This window comes from Colius striatus, chromosome 2 (assembly GCF_028858725.1).
Source record: "Colius striatus isolate bColStr4 chromosome 2, bColStr4.1.hap1, whole genome shotgun sequence".
Lineage (NCBI taxonomy): Eukaryota > Metazoa > Chordata > Aves > Coliiformes > Coliidae > Colius > Colius striatus.
In genome coordinates, this window is record NC_084760.1 from 65119812 (window position 1) to 65141854 (window position 22043).

Here is a 22043-nt window from a genome sequence, read left to right on the forward strand (position 1 = left end):
CCCGCCCGCCCGCGCCATGGAGCCGGCCCCGGCCCCGGCCCCGGCCCCGGCCCCGGCCCCGGCCCCGGCCCCGGCCCCGGCCCCGGCCCCGGCCCCGGCCCACGCCTCCTTCGCCGAGGTGCTGCAGCTGGTGCGGAGCGGACGGGAACCGCCGGGAGTGCGGCGGCCACGCGCCTCGCCCACGGGGGACAGCCCTACTGCCTCCCGTCTCTCTCCGCCCGCCAAGCCCTGGGAGCGCCGCCCCGGGCCCTGAGCCCCGGCCCCAGCACGACTCTGGACACAGGTGATATAAGAACGTATAAAAGAACCTTTAACAGAAGGCGTGAAGCAGCAGCCCGGGGCGGTCGGGGGCGGGAACAGGCACAGACGGGAGCGCGGGAGCGGGCCGGCAGCCACCGCGGCAGTGGCCACTGCTGCTGCTGGGGAGGCAGAGAGCCCCCAGCCCACAGTGTCCACACCTTACAGCACTCAGGAGGGCTCTAGGATCCAGGCTCGGAGGCAGGCTGGAAAGTCTCTGCTTTCTTCCAAAAAAAAAAAAGCCCAAAACCAACCAAACCAACCCCAAAAAAACCCCAAACCCAAAGCACTGCAGAGCCAAACCATGACAGGGGCTGGGCCTGGTGATGAGAGATGCTCCCAGGACAGGCTTGGTCTCTTACAGTCAAGGCTGTAGCTTCATGCAGTAGAACTTTGTGCTTTCTTTTTCTTCATGAGTATTAAAATAAAGCAAACCAAAACATGTCTGATCACTTTAACACGTATCCATCATTAAGGCATACGTAGTGCAAGGATTTCCTCTTCAGAAAAAACCAAAAATCTCTCTTTTTCATCACTTCCAGCATTCACTTCATGCTGTTTTGTGACCTCTTCATCTTTGCAGGAGGACAAAGGACTGCCAACCACTCTCAATCCCGCGGCCTGCTGGGAGCAGGGATATTGCTTGATTTCCATACGCCACATCACGATAGCTACTGATCCTTTAGGAAGGGCAAATGAACTTGGAGCTGCGTTTTGGCACCATACAGCTGGGCGACCGCTCTGTCTCAACACAAACGTCAAATTAATCTTCCAAACATGTGAAGAACCTGAGAACCGATTTAACATTCAAAACCTGCCAGGAGCAAAGGCAGGGGCTGCCCCATGCTTCCTGCCCCCCAGCAGCAGCACAGAGCTACTCCACGTTGAGCTTGGTTTTGATGTTCATCGCCGCCAGCTCTGCCACAAAGTAACGGAAGACATGGGGCACGGGGACAACCTCGATGGTGTCCACCATGCTGCAGACGGAGCAGGAGTAGCGCCTACTGCCCATCACAGAGGAGGAGTGGGGTGGTTTCTCCAGCATGGGAGACGTCATGCTGCCACAGCTCGTGCAGACATAGGCTACAGAGCCGTCGGAGCAGTTGAAGAGGCGGTCTTGCAGCAGGAAGGACGTGCCGTGAGCCAGCAGAGCGTCACGCTCCATCTCCCCAAAGCGGATTCCGCCTTCCACGTTCCTCCCCTTGACGGGCTGGTTGGTGACGGCGTCCCGCGGCCCTGTTGTCCTCACCTGGAACTTGTCCGAGACCATGTGGCGCAGGCGCTGATAGTACACCACTCCCACAAAGATCTCTGCCTCCAGCTCCAGCCCACTGATGCCACTGTACATCTTCTCCGTCCCAAAGAAGTTGTAACCTGCGCTCACCAAAGTCTCACCGAAGTACTTGAGGGCCGAGTTCTTCTCCGTGAAGGTGAAGGGAGTGGCGTCGTAGGAGATGCCGTGCAGTGCCGCCGACTTCCCTGCCATGCTCTCGATCAACATCCCAATGGTCATACGGGAGGGAAAGCCGTGAGGGTTAAAGAGGATGTCTGGAACCATCCCGTTCTCCATGAAGGGCATATCCTCCACTGGCCAGAGCTGGCTCAAGATGCCTTTCTGTCCGTGCCGGCTGGCAAATTTGTCTCCCACAGTTGGGTTTCGGGGAACCCTCACAGTGATGCAAGCCTTCTTGAACTTCCCAGTGCCACGGTCATTGCTGCATAACCTGACGTTGTCCACAATGCCAACTTCCTTGTTCCTGTGCAGGTGGAACAGCAGCAAAGGTGTCAGGTGTGCCTAATGATTTTTAGCTACACAAAAACCACTCCAACCCCAACCCAAACTACTTCATAAAAGTCTCATAAAATGCCTTGGGAGAGCTAAGCAACAGCACCCGTCTGGAAGGGAACTATTCAGTAGCGAGGGAAATCAGACATTAAGCCAAGGAAGCAATGGCATCACACAAGTGCCATTCATTTGCTTTTTTTAATGCTGAAAGCACAGCTACAGCTTTTTGGTGATCAGGTAATGTGCCACCCATGACTTTAAAATAAAGATCATTTAAAGCTGGCTCATCTGTATCACACTTCATGACAACCTGCATCCCAAGGCCATCTGGCTTGGTTTAAGGCAGCAGCCCCTTTCTCTACTCCCAAGAAATTCACACCAAAAAAACAAAGGAACTAGGTTCAGTGCAAAGCAAAGAGTTGAGAGCAGAAGGGGAAGGCACAGCAGGAGCTGAGAGGGCTTTGCTAACAAGTGCCTTGTTCGGGGTGTGATACTTCTCCAGATGAACCCTCAGCCTGATGTATTGTTCACAAGGTGTGTTCTGTAGGTTTAACTGCTGTTAGAGAGCTTTCAAACTCTCCACTCGTTTCGGAGATGACAGCTAAAGAATAAATATCTTCTGTGTAAGACAAAGATTTTCTCCTTTGAACTTCTAGTGAACACAGTGTTTGCAGAAGGCCTGTACCCAAGTTTAAGCTTCTGTTTCAAAGCTATTATTTTGCTGTGTTCAAATGCAACCAGGGTACAGGCCATCACAAAAAGAAACATACAAAAAAAAAGCAGCTATGCTTCATAAGCCTCTTCCAAATCTGTTCAAACTTAAGTCAAAGTCTCTGTCCCAAAGAGAGGGCTTTCCCAAGCTATACACGATTTAACAGCGTATGTAGCACTTCAGAGAGCACAGACAATTCCCTAGTAAGGGTCTCTGAGGCAAACTGGGGGACAGAGCCAACACCAAGAGCCAGGAACTTCAGATCTCTGTAACAACCCAAATTGGACCAAGAATGAACAAAAGCTGAATGGTACAGAGTTAAAATGGCTCCTCTGGATGAGGAACCTGAACTAAGGCAGGTCTGGCAGGACATTGTTGGGAAACAGGAGCATGAGGTGAGAGAACCAAAGGGGGCTCCACAAGTGAGGCCAAGAGCAAGCTCACAGATCCCTTACCAGCATGTGCCAGATCTCTTAGCTCTGCTCCATGACCAGGACTCTGGGAGTCCACAGCAGCCTCCCCAGTGCAGCTAAAGCACTGTCTGTTACAAAGTAATGCCGGTTCCTCTGTTACCCCAGTGCTTCTCAAACCAATTCACCTTCACAATGTGAGTAACTACACAGCACTATCCTCGCCCTATAAATGCTGTAGGAGACACAGGTAAGGCCTGAAGTTGTACAGACACCTGGGAGCGCAGGATGCATTTAAACATAACAATTTTTGTCAATGCCTTTGCTTCCCTTTCCTGAAAGAATTAAGGGCATTTAAAATGAAGGCTTTAGCAGCATTCTCTCTTTCAACCAAAGTTCAAACTCTTAACCGCGAAGTATTCCAAGGAAGAGAGGGGTGTAGTTGATACATGTCAACATTCTAGTAGTTTGCAGGCTGCAATGTTAATAACAATGCTCTTTGAACCCTTAATCCAATAACAACTTTGCTTACAGGGTTTCCCGGCAAGTCTCTGGGACCAGGGACTTGGTTTTGGTTGTCTGTTTGGTGGTTTTTTTGAGTTTTTTTAGACAATGCTACTGAAAATGACTGTGACAGATGGTCAGAGAAACAGCCCTTGGGAGACAGCAACACATTTCTGTAAGCTCTTTCTTTTAAATAGCCTCAGATTCTCTTACTGTGATAAGTCAGGCATACACTGGCTTAAGAGAAAAGCCGTGATAAAGAATCCCAGAATGGTAGGGGTTGGAAGGGACCTCTGGAGATCATCCAGTCCAAGCCCCTCCATCAGGTCACACAGGAATGTGTCCAGCTGGGTTTGGAAACCTCCAGAGAAGGAGCCTCCACACCCTCCCTGGGCAGCCTGTGCCAGGGCTCCCTCACCTCAACACCAAAGAAATTTGTGTTTAAGTGGAACTTTTTATGTTCCAGCTTTTTGTGTCCATTATCTGTTGTCCTGTCAGTGGACACTACAGAAAAAAATGTGAACCCATCCTTCTTACACCCACCCTTTAGGCACTTGTAAGTGTTGATAAGTTTCCCCCCCACACCCAGTCTTCTCTTTTCTAAGCTGAACAGCCTCAGGTCTCAAAACCTTATACACGTGGCAGTGATCTACAACATGAACTGCACAGTTTCTTTCTCAAAACATGGATGATATCATGTGAGGAGGAAAGAGAACACCTGGAATAAAAGATGCTGCAGGTCACTGAGGATAGCGGTGCTCAGACTGCCCACCACTGCTGTGTGCAGCTCAGAGGGACACGCTGTACTTACGGGTAGTACACAGTGAAGGTCTCCCCTGTGTTGAGGTTCATGAAGCTGTAGAAGGGGTCCCCAGGCTGTAGGATTGAGCCAACAAAAGGCAGCCCGTCGGCATCCAGCTTCTCTGTAACATTTGGGTCACCAGGCCTGACGCCAAACACTAAATTGTCACCAGCCCTGCTGGCTTTAAGGGAAAGGTCAATGCTCTCCATCTTGATAACGCTTCCATAGGCAAACCCTCTCTGCCAGGAAGATTTGTTCACAATCTAAAAAGAATAAACAAAGACCTGTTAAAGACTTACTAATAACAAAGAAAGCATTTCCATTCTGATCTGAGTCTTAGCAATGCTGCTTTCATAAGTAAAGCCTCCCAGCAAGTCACCATTCCAAAAGAGCCAAACCTCCCGTAACCCCAGTATTTTTCAATGCTGGAAGCCCACTGCCCTTGCACGAGGGAGCTCCCCTCTCCTAACAAGACCTATAGACTAGCAGAAGCAAAAAAAAAGGCTCTTCTCAGCTAGTACTACCCTTCTTCCCCATCCCTCACATGAATATCCTTACAGGAGAGCAGGATTTGTCCTTTTGGTGACTCACCATTGCGTCTTCCATGTCATAGCCGCTGTAGGAGATGACAGCCACAATGGAGTTGGTGCCAATTGGGTAGCTGTCCATCCCATAATAGTCATACATGCTGGGCCGCACCAGAGGGCTCTGCGGGGTGTGAAGGCGGTACAGCTTGTTATCTGAGCGGTCCTTGTAGTTATACACTGGGAACCCCATTGTTTGCTTTCCTGGAGAGAAAGAGAGGAGGGAGAAGAGAGGAGGGGGGAAGCTGGATTTATTCAGGATCAGTTCAAAGTGAATCTATGTTTCATCTTCCATATATCTTGTTATGAAGAAAGCTGGAAATATTTACAATGATAATCTATCTTAAAAACTCTTGGAATTTAATAATTGCCCTAAGACCAGTTGTAAAAGTTTCTGAGCCATAACATTCAATCTCTTTCATAACATTTCCTAGCTTTGTGTCTTTTCTGCATTTAAAGATCTCCAGTAAAGGTGATGTTTTTCAGTTTTGTTTTTGTTGTTGCTTGTGTGTGTTGTTTTTGGGTTGTTTTTTTTTTTTTTTTTGAGGATGGGGTGTGTTCCTCTCCTCAGTTTCCCGTAGTGAGGCACACCTCACATATTTTCAGGCCAAAAAGCATTTGCTTCTCCAGTGTAAATGTATCGGCAAGGAAGACAAGTTTTCATAGAATCACAGAATGGTAGGGGTTGGAAGAGACCTTTAGACCTCATCTAGTCCACCAAGCCCCCTGCAGAAGCAGGGTCACCTAGATCAGGTCACATAGGAACATGTCCAGGCAGGTCTTGAAGACCTCCAAGGAAGGAGACTCTACAACCCCTCTGGGCAGCCTGTGCCAGGGCTCCCTCACCTCAACAGTGAAATAGTTTTTTCCTATGTTTAAGTGGAACTTTTTGTGTTCCAGCTTCATCCCATTACCCCTTGTTCTGTTGCTAGATACAATAGAAAAAAGGGATGTCCCAACCTCCTGACACCCACCCTTTAGATATTTATAAATGTTAATAAGTTCTCCCCTCAGTCTCCTCCAGACTAAACAGCCCCAGTTCCCGCAGCCTTTCCTCGTATGAAAGATGTTCCAGTCCCCTGATCATCTTGGTGGCTCTGTGCTGGACTCTCTCCAGCACTTGAACATGGATACATTGGAAGTGTGGAAAAACTAATGTTTTAAGGACATATTTCTGACGATATTGTCAGAAATGTAACACTACTGAGGCTATCATGGTAATGAGACCTGCTCCCTTGAAGCCCCTAGCCCCATACTTTGTTTTAGCCTGCCTTTTTGGCTGTTTTAAAAAGATAAGCTTCTTGCACACTGCTTGCCCCTCGGTTGACTGAAATCCCTGCTCCATATCTTATCCCAGTTTCTTTCTGACAACCAAAGAAATCAACTGACGTCTTTATCAAAGAGTTGACAGTAAAGACACCCACCCTGTTGCTGCAGTGCTGCATGACTCTTGCAACAGATGCTGAGCAAGTGTCCTCTCAACAGCTGCAGTGGTGAGACAGCAGCCACTCACATGGAAAACAGGTGGCACGGAAACCTCAGGCACAGTACCACAGAGCGTCTACCATAGCTGCCAGTCAGGAGGTTAACCTCTGGGGGTTGTGGGACCAGAGGACTGTTGGCAGCACAGCTGTCAGACATCAACACTGTCACACAGCTGGTGCAGTGCTCTTTATTCATCTGTATGATCAACGACACTGAATTAAGAAAAAACCCAACAGAAATAAAGGCTTAAGGAAGGCAACATGATCGCAACAACCTAGAACTGCGTGCTGAAAGGCAGCCAGGATGGTAAAACTTGACTTCATCTACTTAACTTGTTCCCTGTGAGGGAGCCCTGGCACAGGCTGCCCAAGGGAGGGTGTGGAGGCTCCTGCTCTCGAAGTTTCCAAAACTGCCTGGACACGTTCCTGTGTGACCTGATGGAGGGGAGTGTCCTTTAGAAGGGCCTTGGACTGGATGATCTCTACAGAACTCTTTCCAAACCTCACCACTGTGATTCTGTGATCTACTTTGCCATGAAAAAATGGCTGTTGATCAACTTCAGTGTTGAAAAAACATCCGGGAAGAGTTGTTACTTGGGAATGCAGGAAGACACACTGGAATAGACACGCGAGATGTTCTTCTTCCCTCCTCCCTTGCCCAGGGACTTGCAGCACTGGGTACTACAGCACTTACCCATCTGGCACTGGTACATGTTTCGTGGACTTTGGTTGTGGTCAGAGAAGGGGATGAGGTTGGCCACCACACTCAGAATGCTGTGAGGGAAGAGCTCCTGGTGAGTGGTCACTCCAGGTACCACCTCTGACTCCAGGGCGGCCACGTTCATGAAGACCTGCAAGCATCAAAGCAAATCACACTCATTCACTACCTTCTTTTAAAAAGAAGGAAACAAACCAAGCTACGTCTGATGGGTTTTTTTAACCTATTTCAATTTTAGCTGTGTTCATTTTCTGCACCTTAGTGATATTAGCAGATGAGGTAATATCAGATTCTTGGTGTCAAACTGTTAAACTGCCTGTCACAATCACAGACGAATGGCAAGGAAATAAAGTCTAGAAATACAAATCTGCACTAACATGTCCTCCTTCCTGCTTCCCATTTCAGCTGTTCCAAATGGGCAAGTTCCCTGGCTAACCACTGCTTGTCTGCCTATGGGCAGTTTGGAGAATGTGATGTAACACCAGAAGACACAGTACACACAAGACAGTGATCCTTTGCCTCAAAAGCTTCACTAAATTGATACTGAGAACAGTATCTCAGAGAGATCCCTACAGTCCTTATAAGATGTTTACAGGAAAGCCATCAGCAGGTGGTGAGACAACCCTTTTACCACCTATTCTAGCTTTTCAACACAAGCTCCCTATGTCCCATTTTCATCTCCTTTAACAAATAACTTTCCCAAACCATTGTTTTTGACGGTAGGTACCTTTGTAATAGTCAGTGCTTTAATCAAGGAAATGTGCAAACCCCACCTGTTCCAGAGTACCAATCCACTCATTCTTTCCATAGAAGAGGTTTCTGACAGGCCGCACCATCCGGCAAGGGGTAGTGAAAATAAACAAACCAGGATACAGACTGGGTTTTCCTGTCATGGGGATGAGCACCACTTCTGCCCGAGCAGGAAACCTCTTCTCTTGTGTTATCTATTTGGACAAAGAAAGGCCAATTGAGAAACACAACTCAACATTGGTTTAGTTATACTGAACCCAACAGGCCACACAATGAAAACGCCAACCATAGGTGTAGCTACTAAAATAAAACGCTGGACAAAAGCTTTTAAAAATACTCTTAGAAAGATCTCCACCAGGAAAAGGATTGAATATCACAGAATCACAGAATGGTAGGGGTTGGAGGGGACCTTTGGAGATCATCTAGTCAAACCTCCCTGCTCAAGCAGATTCACCTAGATCAGGTCGCAGAAGAATGTGTCCAGGTGGGTCTTGAAGACCTCCAAGGAAGGAGATTCCACACCCTCCCTGGGCAGCCTGTGCCAGGGCTCCCTCACCTGAACAGTAAAACAGTTTTTTCCTTATGTTTAACTGGAACTTTTTGTGTTCCAGCTTCATCCCATTACCCCTTGTCCTCTTCCTAGGTACCATAGAAAAAAGGGATGTCCCAACCTCCTGACACCCACCCTTTAGATATTTGTAACTATTAATGAGATTCCCCCCCTCAGGCTCCTCTTCTCCAGACTGAACATCCCCAGTTCCCGCAGCCTTTCCTCATAAGGAAGATGCTCCAGTCCCCTGAACATCTTGGTGGCCCTGTGCTGGACTCTCTCCAGAAATTCTCTGTCCCTCTAGAGCTAAGGAGCCCAGAATTGGACACAGGACTCCAGATGAGGCCTCACCAGGGCAGAGCAGAGGGGGAGCAGAACCTCCCTCGAAAGCATTTTCATGAAAAGTTCTAGAAATGATGACTTCATCAACAGACAGACCAAACACAGAATCAGGGAATCTATGGTAGGTGTTGGAAGGGACCTCTAGAGATTATTAACCCTATGCTAAAGCAGGTCCCACCTACATCAGGTCAGACAGGAATGCATAGAAAGAAGAACAGAAATTGCTACTCCAATACTAACATTCAGCCAAGGGTTTAAAAGTAGTTCCAAATGTGCCTATTTTTCACCACTGCATATTGAGGATGTTTAGCTAAGAAGTATTTTAAACAAGGTGACCTTGAAACGGCGGAGAGTTTCTGCTATCTCAGGAGCCAGCTCCCACTCTACCCAGCCAACCACGGAGCCATCCAGCACCACTCTGCAACACTCTATGTAAGGCTTGGTCGGAGTGCCATCAATGGGGGTGACACCTGTGAGAAGAGGGGGTTGGCAGAAGAAAACAGCCAAAAAAGCAAAGAAAACACAGAAATTATTTCTGCAGGAAGCCTTAATCCACACCAAAAAGCTTTCTGAGACATGAAAATAAATCAGACTTACAGGGAAACACTGTAGATTACTTAATGGAAAACGTAAAATATGCCCAACTAAGAGTGCCATTCTCTTCCCCATCTCAATGAGTCAGATAAGGACTCTCATTATTGTGGTAATTACAAGTGAGCTGCAGTTCTTCTCGTTGGCATTAGAAAGTGACTGCCTGGGCCAACTTCTTAGAGCCTGTACTGTTCAATTCCTACAGCACACAGCTAAGAGACATTTACACTGAACTCCACGCTCTCCAAAAGGTCAACTTGCCCGTGTAAGCAACATGCCACTCACCACTATGAGGAAGCACAGTACAGGTTTAACTCGATTTCACCATCTCAAGAGTGTACGGTGATGGTATACGAAGAGCCCAGCCCAGATGCAGGTGTGCAGGGCAGAAAGGTACAGACAAAGACTGCTTGATTTAACGATCAAGCCAGTAAAACATACCTAGGGAACACAACAAAGGTGGAATGTCTATCACGGGCACCATCTCCGTCACGATTTCACACACAGCTGTCATGTGGTTCATCAAGCCACAGGGTTCTCCATCTGGAGTGTCCACAGGGCACAGGAACCCCCAGGATTCAGGCAGCAACTTCCTGACAGTCGTAGTTCTCATCTGGGAGAATGCTGCCCCTCTGTGTATGCAGCGGAAGTGCGAGAGGTAGCGAATGAAGTTCAGCTTGTCTCCTACCACGCACAGCCCGCTATCCTGCAGCATACCCAGGCCTTGGGAATAAAAATTGACATTTATGGCAAGAAGTCATCAAGTTTTAACAAATTAAGTATGATGCTACAAGGTGGCTTCTTATTTTCCACTAATAAGCCCTAAAGATGTTCACAGAGAATCCCAACAACAGAAGGCATGTGTGCTGTTGCCCGTGCACAGGTTAACTCAGTGACCTGTAAGAGGCCTAGAGACTTCGAATTCCAAGCTATTGCTTCAACTCCAACTCCCTTTAGAAACACATGAAAAGTCACTCCCAGTGAAGCGACCTGGGGATTTGCAGATTGTTCTCTTTACAGAAATTCTGTGGCCTTCTAATTTCATTTTCTTTTCTGGTGAGCATTCCATTACAGTACCATCACACTAGATACGCCAGTGAAGGGTCAGGTCAATTTGAAATATACATTAGCAGCTTCCCTTCATTTGAGCTCACACGAGCAATGGGGCAGTCCTGATAAAACAAATGCCCCTTCTCTCTCTTACACTGCACCTTCTAACAAGAAATTACCTTTGGGAAAACAACTCAAAATATGGTTGCTCTTTTGGACAATGCTAAACTTCATTTCATCAATTTATCTCAGTAGATGTTTTGCTTTAATAATTAACCTGTTTTATAAAGTCTATGCTTGAGGAGTAATCTTGCCTTTTTCTTCAACTATCACTTTCCTCACACTACGTTCATTAATTGAGTTACAGTGTACAATGTCTGCATACAAAGAGTTGTTTTCAGTTAAGGGCTCTGTTTTATATTGTTTCTCATTCTGTTCAGCAGGAAAAAAAAAACATCAAAGAGGCTTCTTAAGCCTAAAGATTTATTTACCAGTTTTAGATCGCAGGTTACCAGTTGCAAGAAGATATTCAAATGGTTTGGAAAAGTCTGTTGCCAGGCTGAATGCCTTCACCAAGCTGTCTGTATTTATGCTGATATCTGCCTTTTCTGCTCTTTTTTCCAAAACGAACTTAACAGATTGCAACCAGCTTTCAAGCCTCTCCTACAGTTTAAAAGTGAGAGATTTAAAACAGAAAAATAAAAGCTCAAATTAGAACTTTACATTAGTTGCACATGCTTCAGAAACTCTCTGAAATCAGTAGGACAGACAACTTTTAGGGATTGATAAGTTTCCCAGTTGTATTTCCCACACTGACCTAATTTTATTAAAATGCCGATGGTATCAAGCCAATACAGACCTGCAAGGGAAAATACCTGCCCAACAGCTTAGTAATCGCTTCTACCCAGACCTGTGGCGAGTCTGGCAAATGAAATGCAAGAACAAGATTTCACAAACAGATTCCAAAGCAGAAATAATTCCACTGATTAGCCTGCTAAATACAGGGACAAAGTAAAATCACATTACTAAGTAAGTTTAGATTCCAAAACTTGAAGGCCACGGACACACAGTATTGAAGTGTTGCTCAGACAATATGAGATAGTGGACTGGACTTTCATTTTAACTTATTTTATTGCTGCTGTGATCTTAGATACTATATAAAAAGAGAGAAAAGAACATAAGATACACAGCAATACTCTTTATACTGCCACACTGTGTCTGCTCTATTTAGGATTTGTGCACTCAGAAAAGGTGCTGCTAACTCCCTCCTCCCTGGTGATCTGACAGGGCCAGGCAAGAAATCAACCTCTTCCGATTCCTGGTGGCAGTTCCATATAGCACTGAAATACTTCACAAAACTCACATTTTACTTTATTCCTAAACTCACTGATACCTCTCTAGTAGCAGAGAGGTTTTAGCAGTCTTTCAACAAAACAATGCTAAAAAAAAATTCTGGCTAAAGTGAAAAAGAAAGGTTAAATCTGTTGTCTAAGAACTCAGAGAAGTATCTCTACTTCGGGATGAGAACCACCATTCCACAATGAAATTCGGGGGACAGTCAAGCTTCTGAGCAAGGATATTTTCCCTGTGGCATCCTAAAATGAGGAATCCCTAAGAGAGAAACGGAATTCATATTGAATTGGAATAGATTAAGAAATCTTGTTTTTACATCACCAGTAATAAAGTCACAAGCATGCTACCAACTTCCTGATCTGTATGGAATTTAAAGACAGGAGTGATGACAACATCATGAATTATCCCTTTTGGAAGACAAGAGGGAGGCAGTTATTTTCTTGTACACTTGCCATGTGAAACAGCAGCATCACTACCACAAGGCAGATCTTTACCACTCCTCTATCAGCTGATACAATAAAAGTATGCTGTTCCAAAGCCCTCTTCAAACACCCGAAGGAGCTGTATGCCTCTTTCCTCAGACTCCTACCCTGAACGAAGTGCTTTAATCTGCTCTGGAAAACTACAGAGCTCTTTATTCTGGGTTTTGTACAGGCTTTTCTTTAGCATATTTAATAACCTACACTAAGATTATCAAGCTTTCCTCAGATGCAGTGCCTGGTTACACTACATCCAACACTCACTCAGCCTTCAGAGCATACTCAGGCTCTTACATTTCTGTCCCCATGGTTGCTGTGAGGTCTGGGCAGAATGTTCATTACATTCATGGGCTTAAAGACCTTACCTTTAAGAACATAAGGAAAAGTTGTCCTGGGGTAAGCACTTCTTGATTCATCAGACTGTCTGGATTATCCTCCATGCACTCCCCTTTGGCAAAAGCATACAGCTTCCGGGTCATCATACAGAGCAGGTAGAACTTTTCAGTTCTGTTTGTCAGGTGTATGCAGATGCACTTGCTGGAGGGACAGAAAGGAGGACAACTGTCTCCTCATGCTAGCTGTTGAAATTCAAGTCTTTTTTCCTAAATAAACACAAGCCTTTGTGTTTTGGTTTTTTTTTTTGTTAGATGTCCTTGTAAGTATAAAGCTTATGTAAACAGGTATTTGAGTCAGGACCAGTCAACAGCTGAGGTTTGTGTGTTATTTTACAGTAGCTATGACACCAATCATTTACAGATATCTGCATACATTCACCCCACCCCAAATCTGAGCTGAAAACTAATAGCAATTTACAAAGCATTTCTGTTAAAACATCAGTGTCCTACCACAGAAAAGTCCAATTCCTCTCTGCTATCAACCTACATGTGGGAAACTGGGCTGAACAACACTCTAGCACAAGCAAAAAGCAAAGCCACATCTGATTCCCAATGAAGTTGATTGACTGCTTTCCAAGACACCTGAGATCACTTGCTCTCTAAGACACAAGTGCAATAGTTTTCCATCAGCACCCAAGGATGTTTTCAGCTTTTCACTTCTACTCTACATTGCCCTCTGCTGAAGGCTTCACAACTTCACCACAAAGCAAGACAAAACTCTCAAGGCAGGTTCTGTCTAGAAAAGTTACAGTTCCAGCACTCTTATATATAGAGTACACCCCAATTAATGTTTTCACTATTCCTCTATCTCCTCAGCTGAAGCAAATAAGGTGTACAGAACATATCAGTGGCAAAAAAAACCCTCAAAAAAACTCCCAACAGACAAATCACCTGCCAGAATATTTAGAAATAAGAAAATCAAAGTAATTCCAACTATCTTGAAATTATCCATAATATTTCTCAATACAAAGCTATGTGCTTCCAGTAGGTGTGAAACTGAGATGAAGTGCCACAAATTGCAGTATTTATCTTCAACAAAAAGAGACTTCAGCAGTCACAGACCTAGCTTTAATCTTCTCTTCCTAAATCCATGCTTTTCACCAAATGCATCAGAAAATCCCACCAAAGTAACAACAGATCCCCTCTCCAGAAACCATTCTGGGGATACTCGTGTCAAAGTGCACATTTCTGAATACTAAAGATGATCACAATATCCCGGAGTCCCATAAAAAACTGGCCACTGACTATCATTTTATAAATACACATGAAAATCATAACAAAGTATGATGTGATATGATGTGATATGATATGATATGGCAGAGTACTCCTAAATCTGACTATAATTTCAACATGATTACACTCTCCTCCATGCATACATACTTCAAGATGAAATCTGCAGCCTGCTCGTTGCTGTACCACTCAGGAAGGTTAAGTTTTACTCTGAAGCTCTTTCCCAGGTATTCAAGGACATTTTGCTGCGTCAAACAGCCTGCATCCACCACTACTCTCATCATCTCAGTAACACAGTTCATGTAAAAGGTGTCACCTTCCTTTCCTTTGATCAACTCTTCAAAAATCTGGTAGTCAGAGAAATTAACTAACGCCTGAAAGACAGAAGTGTATCAGATCAGAAAAATAAACAGTCAGAACAATATCTGGCCATAAAATACAGAAGAAGTTCTGGGGCACCACACTGATTCTGGTTTTCAGACCTCTGGAAATACCCTTCCGCTCGCTAACTGAAAAATGGTTTGAGACTGAGGTGCTTAGAGAAAAATGCAGGGTATTTCATACTCTGATGATGGTCACAAGCAATCCCGACACAATGAGACCCTTGGGGAAGAAAGAAACTTGCATCCTCTAAATTAACAGGCTTCTCCTATTTTAGTAAGATTTACTAATGTCTTTACAGAATGAGCTCACTTTGAAACATGAGCTTAATTCACTATTGTCACAAGCTACTTATCCTCACACAAACCAAAAGGCAATTTAGCTTTTTAATGAAGGCTATGCTTCAAATGTTTTGTATAATAATGCTCACACTTAAATCTAATGTTCTTAGCTCTTGGTGTTATAATGGTCTCCTTGTTGTCCCTTTACTTCATTGTTAAGCAAATATCCATCAATGACTTCTGTAAATGTGCCTCATATTTAAGTAAATCATTTGCTCATCACATTTAAGTAGGCTGCAAAAAGTTCACAACAAACCCTGAAGGCTGCATGACAAAGACATTAATTAAGGCAGTTTTTCTCTGTGAAAACTAAACTCACTCTGCTGCTTAGTAATCATGGTAAAATTTGGAAGCAGAGGATGTGCTGCCTCTTGTCCAACTGGGATAATGATAAAGAGAGAAGAAACCAGAATTGCAGCCAGAACAGGAGGGCAGTGGTGCTGCTACTGAGCTGAAGGGCCACATGGAAATGGTACAGAACCGTGCTTCATTAAGGGGGGTGGGGGGGAGCGGGGAGGGGGATGCAAACCCATTACTTATGGAAGAATTCAAACTTCAGACAACACTGCCTGTTTAACCTGAGGTCTCAGGAGCTACTAGGAAGTCAGTACTACTCCTTTGTGTGTTAAAAGAATGGGTAATCAGCTACCTTTGGCAACTACATTTGTTGAAACAAAAGAGGAAGAAAAAGTGAAATGCATTGCACAACAGCAGGCTGAAAGAAGATACACTGAGGCTTATTTACAGGATGCTTCCATCACAGGCCTGTGATTTGCTCCCACACTTAGCTGCTGTACAACACACAGCTGAAGTAGTCTAGTTCTGATGCTAGAGAAAGCATGCTTTTAGAGTGGAATTTGGGAAAAAAAAATCTTGGCTTAGGTAAAAATTTTGCCTGCTATCCAAACAACAGTTTACATCCACCAAGTGTACTCAGATAGATCCTTCCAGATCTTCATTGGTTCCAGTTCCAACTGGAAACTGCATTTAATTTTTCTCCTCGAAAAAAACATAAAAAGGCAGTTCACTGGTTTACTTTTAGGCAGAACAACCTGGCTTAAATTATGACTGCTCTTCACTCAGTGAATGCTCAGCTCTCACTGTTTTAAAGACTTCTGAGATCTTTTACAGTAGGTGGTGTCCACGTTAAGCCTAGCCAGCAACTAAGCATCATGTAGCCAGTTGCTCACTCCTCCCACTCCCAGTGGAATGGAGAGTATTGGAAAAAAAGTCTAAAAATCCTGGGTTGAGATAAGAATGTGTAGTAATAAGAATAAAACATAATACAGTAACAATAATAATAACAACAAGAACAATAATGATAATAAGGATTATAACAAAAAGACAAAAACAAAACCTCAATGAAGGCTTGTGATGCACAATGCAAGTGGTCATCCAATGCCCAAGCAGTGATCCACCCCTCCCAACCATGATGTTCTAGGGTATGGAATGGCCCTGTGGCTAGTTTGGGTCAGCTGTCCTGGCCATGCTCCCTCCCAGCTCCTTGTGCACCTCCTCGCTGGCAGAGCATGGGAAACTGAAAAGTCCTTGGCTTAGGATAAGCGCTACCTAGCAACATCTAAAAACATCAGTGTGTTGTTAATATTGTTCTCACACTAAACCCAAAACACAGCCCTGTATCAGCTACCAAGAAGAAAATTAACTGTCTCCCAGCTGAAAGGTGGCAAACTTTTACACTGTCCTCGAGCTATTAATCCAGAGCATTTATTAGCAGAAAGCCATGAAACCTTTGCGTAACTCTCCCCTGCTCTCTTGACTGAGACACATACATGTTACAAAACAGGCATAGGCTCAGTTTGGACTGTAGTTATTCAGACACTATAGGAAGGACAACTGCAAACAATGTGGAATTAGCTTCTTCTCATTATTCAAGTAAAAATCCTCCACAAAATGTCTGTGTTTATTCAAAGACAGAAAGCACAAGCATTAGTTGTTTACCTTCAGAGCAAATCCCAAGGGAAGGAAGAACAACTCTTTCTGAAAAATGAAGTTCACCATGACACAACCATTTTCCAAGTAGTGCAGGTTCATATTTATTGCAGTGTGCTCATCCTTCACACAGTGCATCACTACTCCTACAAAAATCAACACAAGCAAAGACCAAGGTGAGCCGTACAAAACCACCTGGCTGTGTCACCGTGACATGTCTCAGCAAGTGTGAGACAATTCATGAGGCAAAGCTCAGAATTCCACGGCTGAGAACATGAGGCAGGTCACTAGTTTCAGCATCAGCCTGCCATTTCCAATAAATACACCGTCACAATTTAGTCCTTAGGGGACAAATGTCTCAGCACACTTGGAAAGTGCATAAAGTTTTTAAGACAAGGGAAATCCCAAGCCTCAACTATCATGTCTGTAACTTCAGGTTGTATGACACAGCAACATGCAACTACTCTTCCTAATTGCACTCTGGGTCAAGCTTTCCCATGTCTGTGCTCAGGTGGTACTGCTAAAGCAGTGTTTCTTGGTCCTGTCCAATGCTATCCACTACAGGACAAAGAAAAAGAAAGCAAATGGGACATTTGAAATAATTAACATGGAACTACAGCGTGTGCTCAAGTACCATGGTTCAGTCAAATCAACAGCTAACAGCATTTGAGTCTAAAACTAACTTTTATGGTTTAATTCAATTTTAAACTCTATCTAGTTAATCTGCTTCATGTAAATTAAAATTGCCATCTCAAAGTATGATGAACATACTAAATGAATAAAGTTCAGCAGCTTACACTGACTTCAGCTGAAGGCAGGGTTTTAGCTGCACCTTCCACATAACAAAAGGTTATGCATACTGCAAGGCCTGAAATACCATCTCCTTGCTGAGTATGACAGTTCCCACAAGGCCAGCACCTGCTTCATGCTTGTACCCTTATATGATAGTGTTGATCCTTCATTTTTACATATAGTAACAAATATAATCATTATACAAGAGGTACAACAAAACAAACCACTGAAAATCAGCTACAGGTGGTCAGTCCTGTTTGTTCTCACATAGCTACTGGTAGAGTGCTGCAGGAAACTGCTCAGCTTACCATACTCTGTGAAACCAGGGCCTCTGTTTTTCCACTTGTGCCTTGTCATTGCAAGAGGGAAATTTCGCCTGGGCATAATCAGCATCCTAACAACTTTTTCTAAGCCATTAATTATAAAGTAGCCTCCCATTTCCTGGCAGAAGAAGAGACATAATTTTAGTGTGCACAGAAATTTATAACCCATTTTAAGCAAAAGACAAAAATGCCTGTATTGTATGTCAACAAACATTAAATGTTTTAACTATGAGACACAGAGCAAGGCACACGTTTCAGCACTGGATCTGGAAAGGCTGCACTTGCCAGTGACAAGTCTAAATGTAGCACACAGGGCAAGGAAAGGCATGCATGTTCCACAATTTGAAGGAAGAAAGGAAAAAAGCAACCAAAAAAACCCCGTTTGATTAACTGAAACAGCTGTGAAGAATTCACATTGTTTTTTTAATAAAGGCTCTAAAGGTAGGAGTTTATAAACCAGGCCCCCTCACAGCTACAGTCTCGGTTACTGGTTAGCAGTTGAGAAGCCGTATACTGGAACTATAGGTACCAGCACCAAACAGATTCCTGTATTCAAAGACAGTTGTGACTGCAAATTTTTCAAGATGCTGCATGGAACCACCATAAATATGGTACATTCAGAGAAAACAGCAAGTCAAACTTGAAATAAAAATATAAATGCTCAAGTCCTGTAAAGAGAAGCTGTCTTGAGATGCCGCTCATATGAAACGCAAATTTCCCCAACCCATGAAACCCCTGTTACCTCTTCTTCCTCATGGTGCTGTATGAGCTCTTGTGGAGAAAGATTATGGAGGTTGCACAATTTGGACTTCACCATAATCGGAATATACCCCAGGGGGTGTTTAATAGTCCCTTGTGGCTCGCCATTCACTGACCAGCTGATGTCAGCCTAAAACAACACAATGCCAACAATGAGCAAATTAAGTTGCCCTTTTAATCTTTCCTGCTGTATTAACTGGACATGTAATATAATCACAATCTAACTAAATTCTACCACTGCAAAATGGTAATAACAATAAACCCCAGAACTAAGTAGATACATGCATAAAGATTACTCCATAGCAAACAGTCGACATGGAAGAAAATCATACAGGTCTAGAACTAAGTCAAGAAGCCGCTAGTACGGTGAGTAAAGTCAACAGACTATTTTGCCTTTCAGACTCTTAAATGGGGCAGCCTAAATAAAAAAAGGATACAAAAGGAAACCTCAGGAGTTAACAAACAGTTAAAAGAAAACAGAAACTGCTCAGTGAAAGGACATGCACGCTACAAGCCTGCAGAGACCTCTCCCAAGGCTTGTTCATTTAACACATTCATGAGTGATATGAAAAGTGAGAAAGAAATGTGTGTGTGAAAGAAATGATCTCCAATAACAGGATCAGGCAATGGGTCTGCAGAAGGACCCCTTGACTGTAAGCAACAAGGGGACAAAATGCACTTCCAGAGAATGGAATCTTAACTTTATATGCAGAATGACAGGCATGCAGGAAAGAAACATCAGCAACTGCAATACTAAAACATTGGTTCAACACCTGGCAGCAGTTTGAAGAGTAAAACAAGTCTTAGGAATTAATAAGAGAAATGTTACTGCATCTCTCCAAATGCACAGTGCAGACTTAAACTGAGAGCTCTGCATAGTTCTGCTCTCCCACTTAAGCAATGACTGAAGGTATAATGTGGCTCTAAAGCGAGGAGCAGCGACTCAGCACAACAGTGCTCACTGCTCACCTTGGGGGAACAAGAACTGCAGGAAGAATCTGAGGGAAGAGTGCATGGTTAAAGGCAGCATGGTAGAGACAGGAGATGATTCCACACTGCTTCCTGCTGTGCAATGGTATAGAGTGGGAGAGACCAACCTGTCCCAGTATGGGGCTATACTTTCTGATACAGGGCATGGCAAAATATTCTGTTCCAACTGCTCCAAGTATTTATACAAGTTCGAAAAACAAACATTGAAACAGATGAAATATTGAGAAAAAAAGATGGAAAATAATTAACATCTGAAAAATAAAAGCACCTCTAGCTCAGGGAAATATATGAGTCGCTTGAAAAATGGCTGTGAATAATCCGTGAGTGCCCAACTTCCATGTTCAGACAGGGTATTATCACTATTTGTTGCAATGCTTTGGACAAAGGGAAAAAAAAGGCTGAAATTGCAAGCAAGCATTTTCTTGCACTGGGTGCCTCACATAAATGTACAGCTCAGATATAATTACACAATTTTAATTGAAAACAGTAATGTCTGTGCAATTCCTTCACTGTACAAAGGAAAATATTTGTTGAGGATGCTGCTTCTTCTCTAGGAACATTTCAGTGTAATTCAGAAAAAAAAAACCTGAACATACAGGCTGGGGGATGACCTTCTGGAGAGCAGCTCTGCAGAGAGAGACCTGGGAGTCCTGGTTGATAATAAACTAAACATGGGCCAGCAATGTGCCCTTGTGGGCAAGATGGCCAATGGCATCCTGGGATGCACCGAGAAGAGTGTGGCCAGCAGGTCAAGGGAGGTTCTGCTCCCTCTCTACTCTGCCCTAGTGGGGCCTCATCTGGAGTCCTGTGTCCAGTTCCGGGCTCCTCAGCTCAAGAGGGACAGAGAATTTCTGGAGAGAGTCCAGCACAGGGCCACCAAGATGATCAGGGGAGTGGAACATCTTCCTTAAGAGGAAAGGCTGCGGGAACTGGGGCTGTTTAGTCTAGAAAAGAGGAGCCTGAGGGGGGATCTTATTAATAGTTACAAATATCTAAATGGTGAGTGTGAGGAGGTTGGGGCATCCCTTTTCTCTGTGGTACCTAGGAACAGGACAAGGGGTAATGGGATGAAGCTGGAACACAAAAAGTTCCAGTTAAACATAAGGAAAAAACTATTGTACTGTTCAGGTGAGGGAGCCCTGGCACAGGCTGCCCAGGGAGGGTGTGGAGGCTCCTTCCTTGGAGGTCTTCAAGACCCGCCTGGACACATTCCTATGTGACCTGATCTAGGTGAACCTGCTTGAGCAGGGGGGTTGGACTAGATGATCTCTAAAGGTCCCTTTCAAAACTACCATTCTATGTTTCTATGATTTATAACTCCATACTTCTATATGAGAGCAACGTTGCTTTTGAAACTGGGATTCCTGCAGAAACAAGATTTGGGATGTCATACTCTGAGATGATACAGGTCTCATTCTAAGGTTTTCTGAACTGGCTAGCTTGAGGGCAAGGCAAATTGACAACTGAGTAAAAGACAACTCAGTCCCGCAGAAAAGACAGGCATCAGACACAGGGACTGCTACCAGCTGGGTTCAAAGGAAAGTGTGAGCAGCGAGCTCATCCTTCACCCACATCCGAGACCGCGGGACACAGAGCTCTCAGAAACCCCGCCGAGGCAGGTTTAAATGGCTAAAGGCACAGAAAGGCTCCGTGGGCTTTGCTCCCCCGGCGTGGGTTGACCCCGAGGGACAAAGACAGGCGCGGCGGGCGGGCAGGGACCCGCCGGCGGCAGACGGGCACTTACGGTGATGCGGCCGCGGTAGGTGCTGCGGAGGCCGCGGCACTCTGCGGGAAACACCCTCCTCTCCTGGCACACCGTCCCCGCCGGCACGGAGGGGGGAGCGACAGACACCCCCGCCACCGCTATCATCAGCTGAGTGTCCTTCAGCGCGAACTCCACCGAGGTGAGATCCTGCAACGGCACCGGATGAAGCGCAGAGGGAGCTGGCCGGGAGGGCCCGGTCCCCGACCCGCGCCCCCCACTTCACACGACCACCCCGCCTCAAACCTGTACGGCGCGGTAGATTCCCTCGCTGACGGCGTAGTTGAAAGACTCGATGTGCGCGCCGGGCAGGTCGCGCCGGACGCTGCTGTGTGCCGGCGGCCGCGGCCGCAGCCGGTGACGGTCCCCGCCGCACCCCGCCATTGCTCGGCCGCCGCCTCGCGCCGCCTCACGGGAAACAGGAGGGGTCACAGCGGCACGCGGCCACGTGCAGCGCCCTGCACAGCCCGGCCGCCAGGGGGCGCCGCGACGCCCCTTCGCCTCAGGCGGCCAGCGCATGCGCACAGCCGCCGCCCCGCCCCGCTCCCACAGCCGTCACCCTCACAGCACCTGCCGCGGCGCTCCGGAGGCTCCGACGCCTCCCCCCGCCCCCGCACTCCTGACCCCCAAACAGCCTCCCCCCAGCCCCACATGCCGCGCTGCTGTCCCGCATTCGCTGCCGGCGAGGTCCCACACAGCAAGGGCGGC

The 22043-nt window shown here is 45.5% G+C and overlaps 1 protein-coding gene across 1 annotated transcript; it reads right to left on the bottom strand.

The window, feature by feature from the left end:
- Positions 1–115: 115 nt before the first annotated feature.
- On the bottom strand, positions 116–21721 carry POLR1B (RNA polymerase I subunit B). The gene is made up of 15 exons (XM_061990861.1): positions 21582–21721; positions 21318–21485; positions 18567–18713; positions 17810–17942; positions 16719–16855; positions 14188–14411; positions 12778–12949; positions 11072–11243; positions 9972–10253; positions 9276–9409; positions 8071–8241; positions 7274–7430; positions 5103–5299; positions 4521–4774; positions 116–2054 (listed from the first exon to the last, which is right to left on the bottom strand). Exons 1-15 carry the CDS (start codon positions 21717–21719, stop codon positions 1172–1174), a joined length of 3369 nt encoding a protein of 1122 aa, XP_061846845.1. The 5' UTR covers positions 21720–21721; the 3' UTR covers positions 116–1171.
- Between the last annotated feature and the right edge of the window lie 322 nt (positions 21722–22043).

Excerpts from the sequence above, each read along its gene's own strand:
- POLR1B (XM_061990861.1), bottom strand. The coding sequence starts at position 21,719 with ATGGCGGGGTGCGGCGGGGACCGTCACCGGCTGCGGCCGCGGCCGCCG. Across the intron at positions 18,714-21,317 it reads CCTACCGCGGCCGCATCACC|GCTGACATCAGCTGGTCAGT; the intron begins GTAAGTGCCCGT and ends GTGTTGTTTTAG. Across the intron at positions 17,943-18,566 it reads AGCACCATGAGGAAGAAGAG|GAAATGGGAGGCTACTTTAT; the intron begins GTAACAGGGGTT and ends TTCTTCTGCCAG.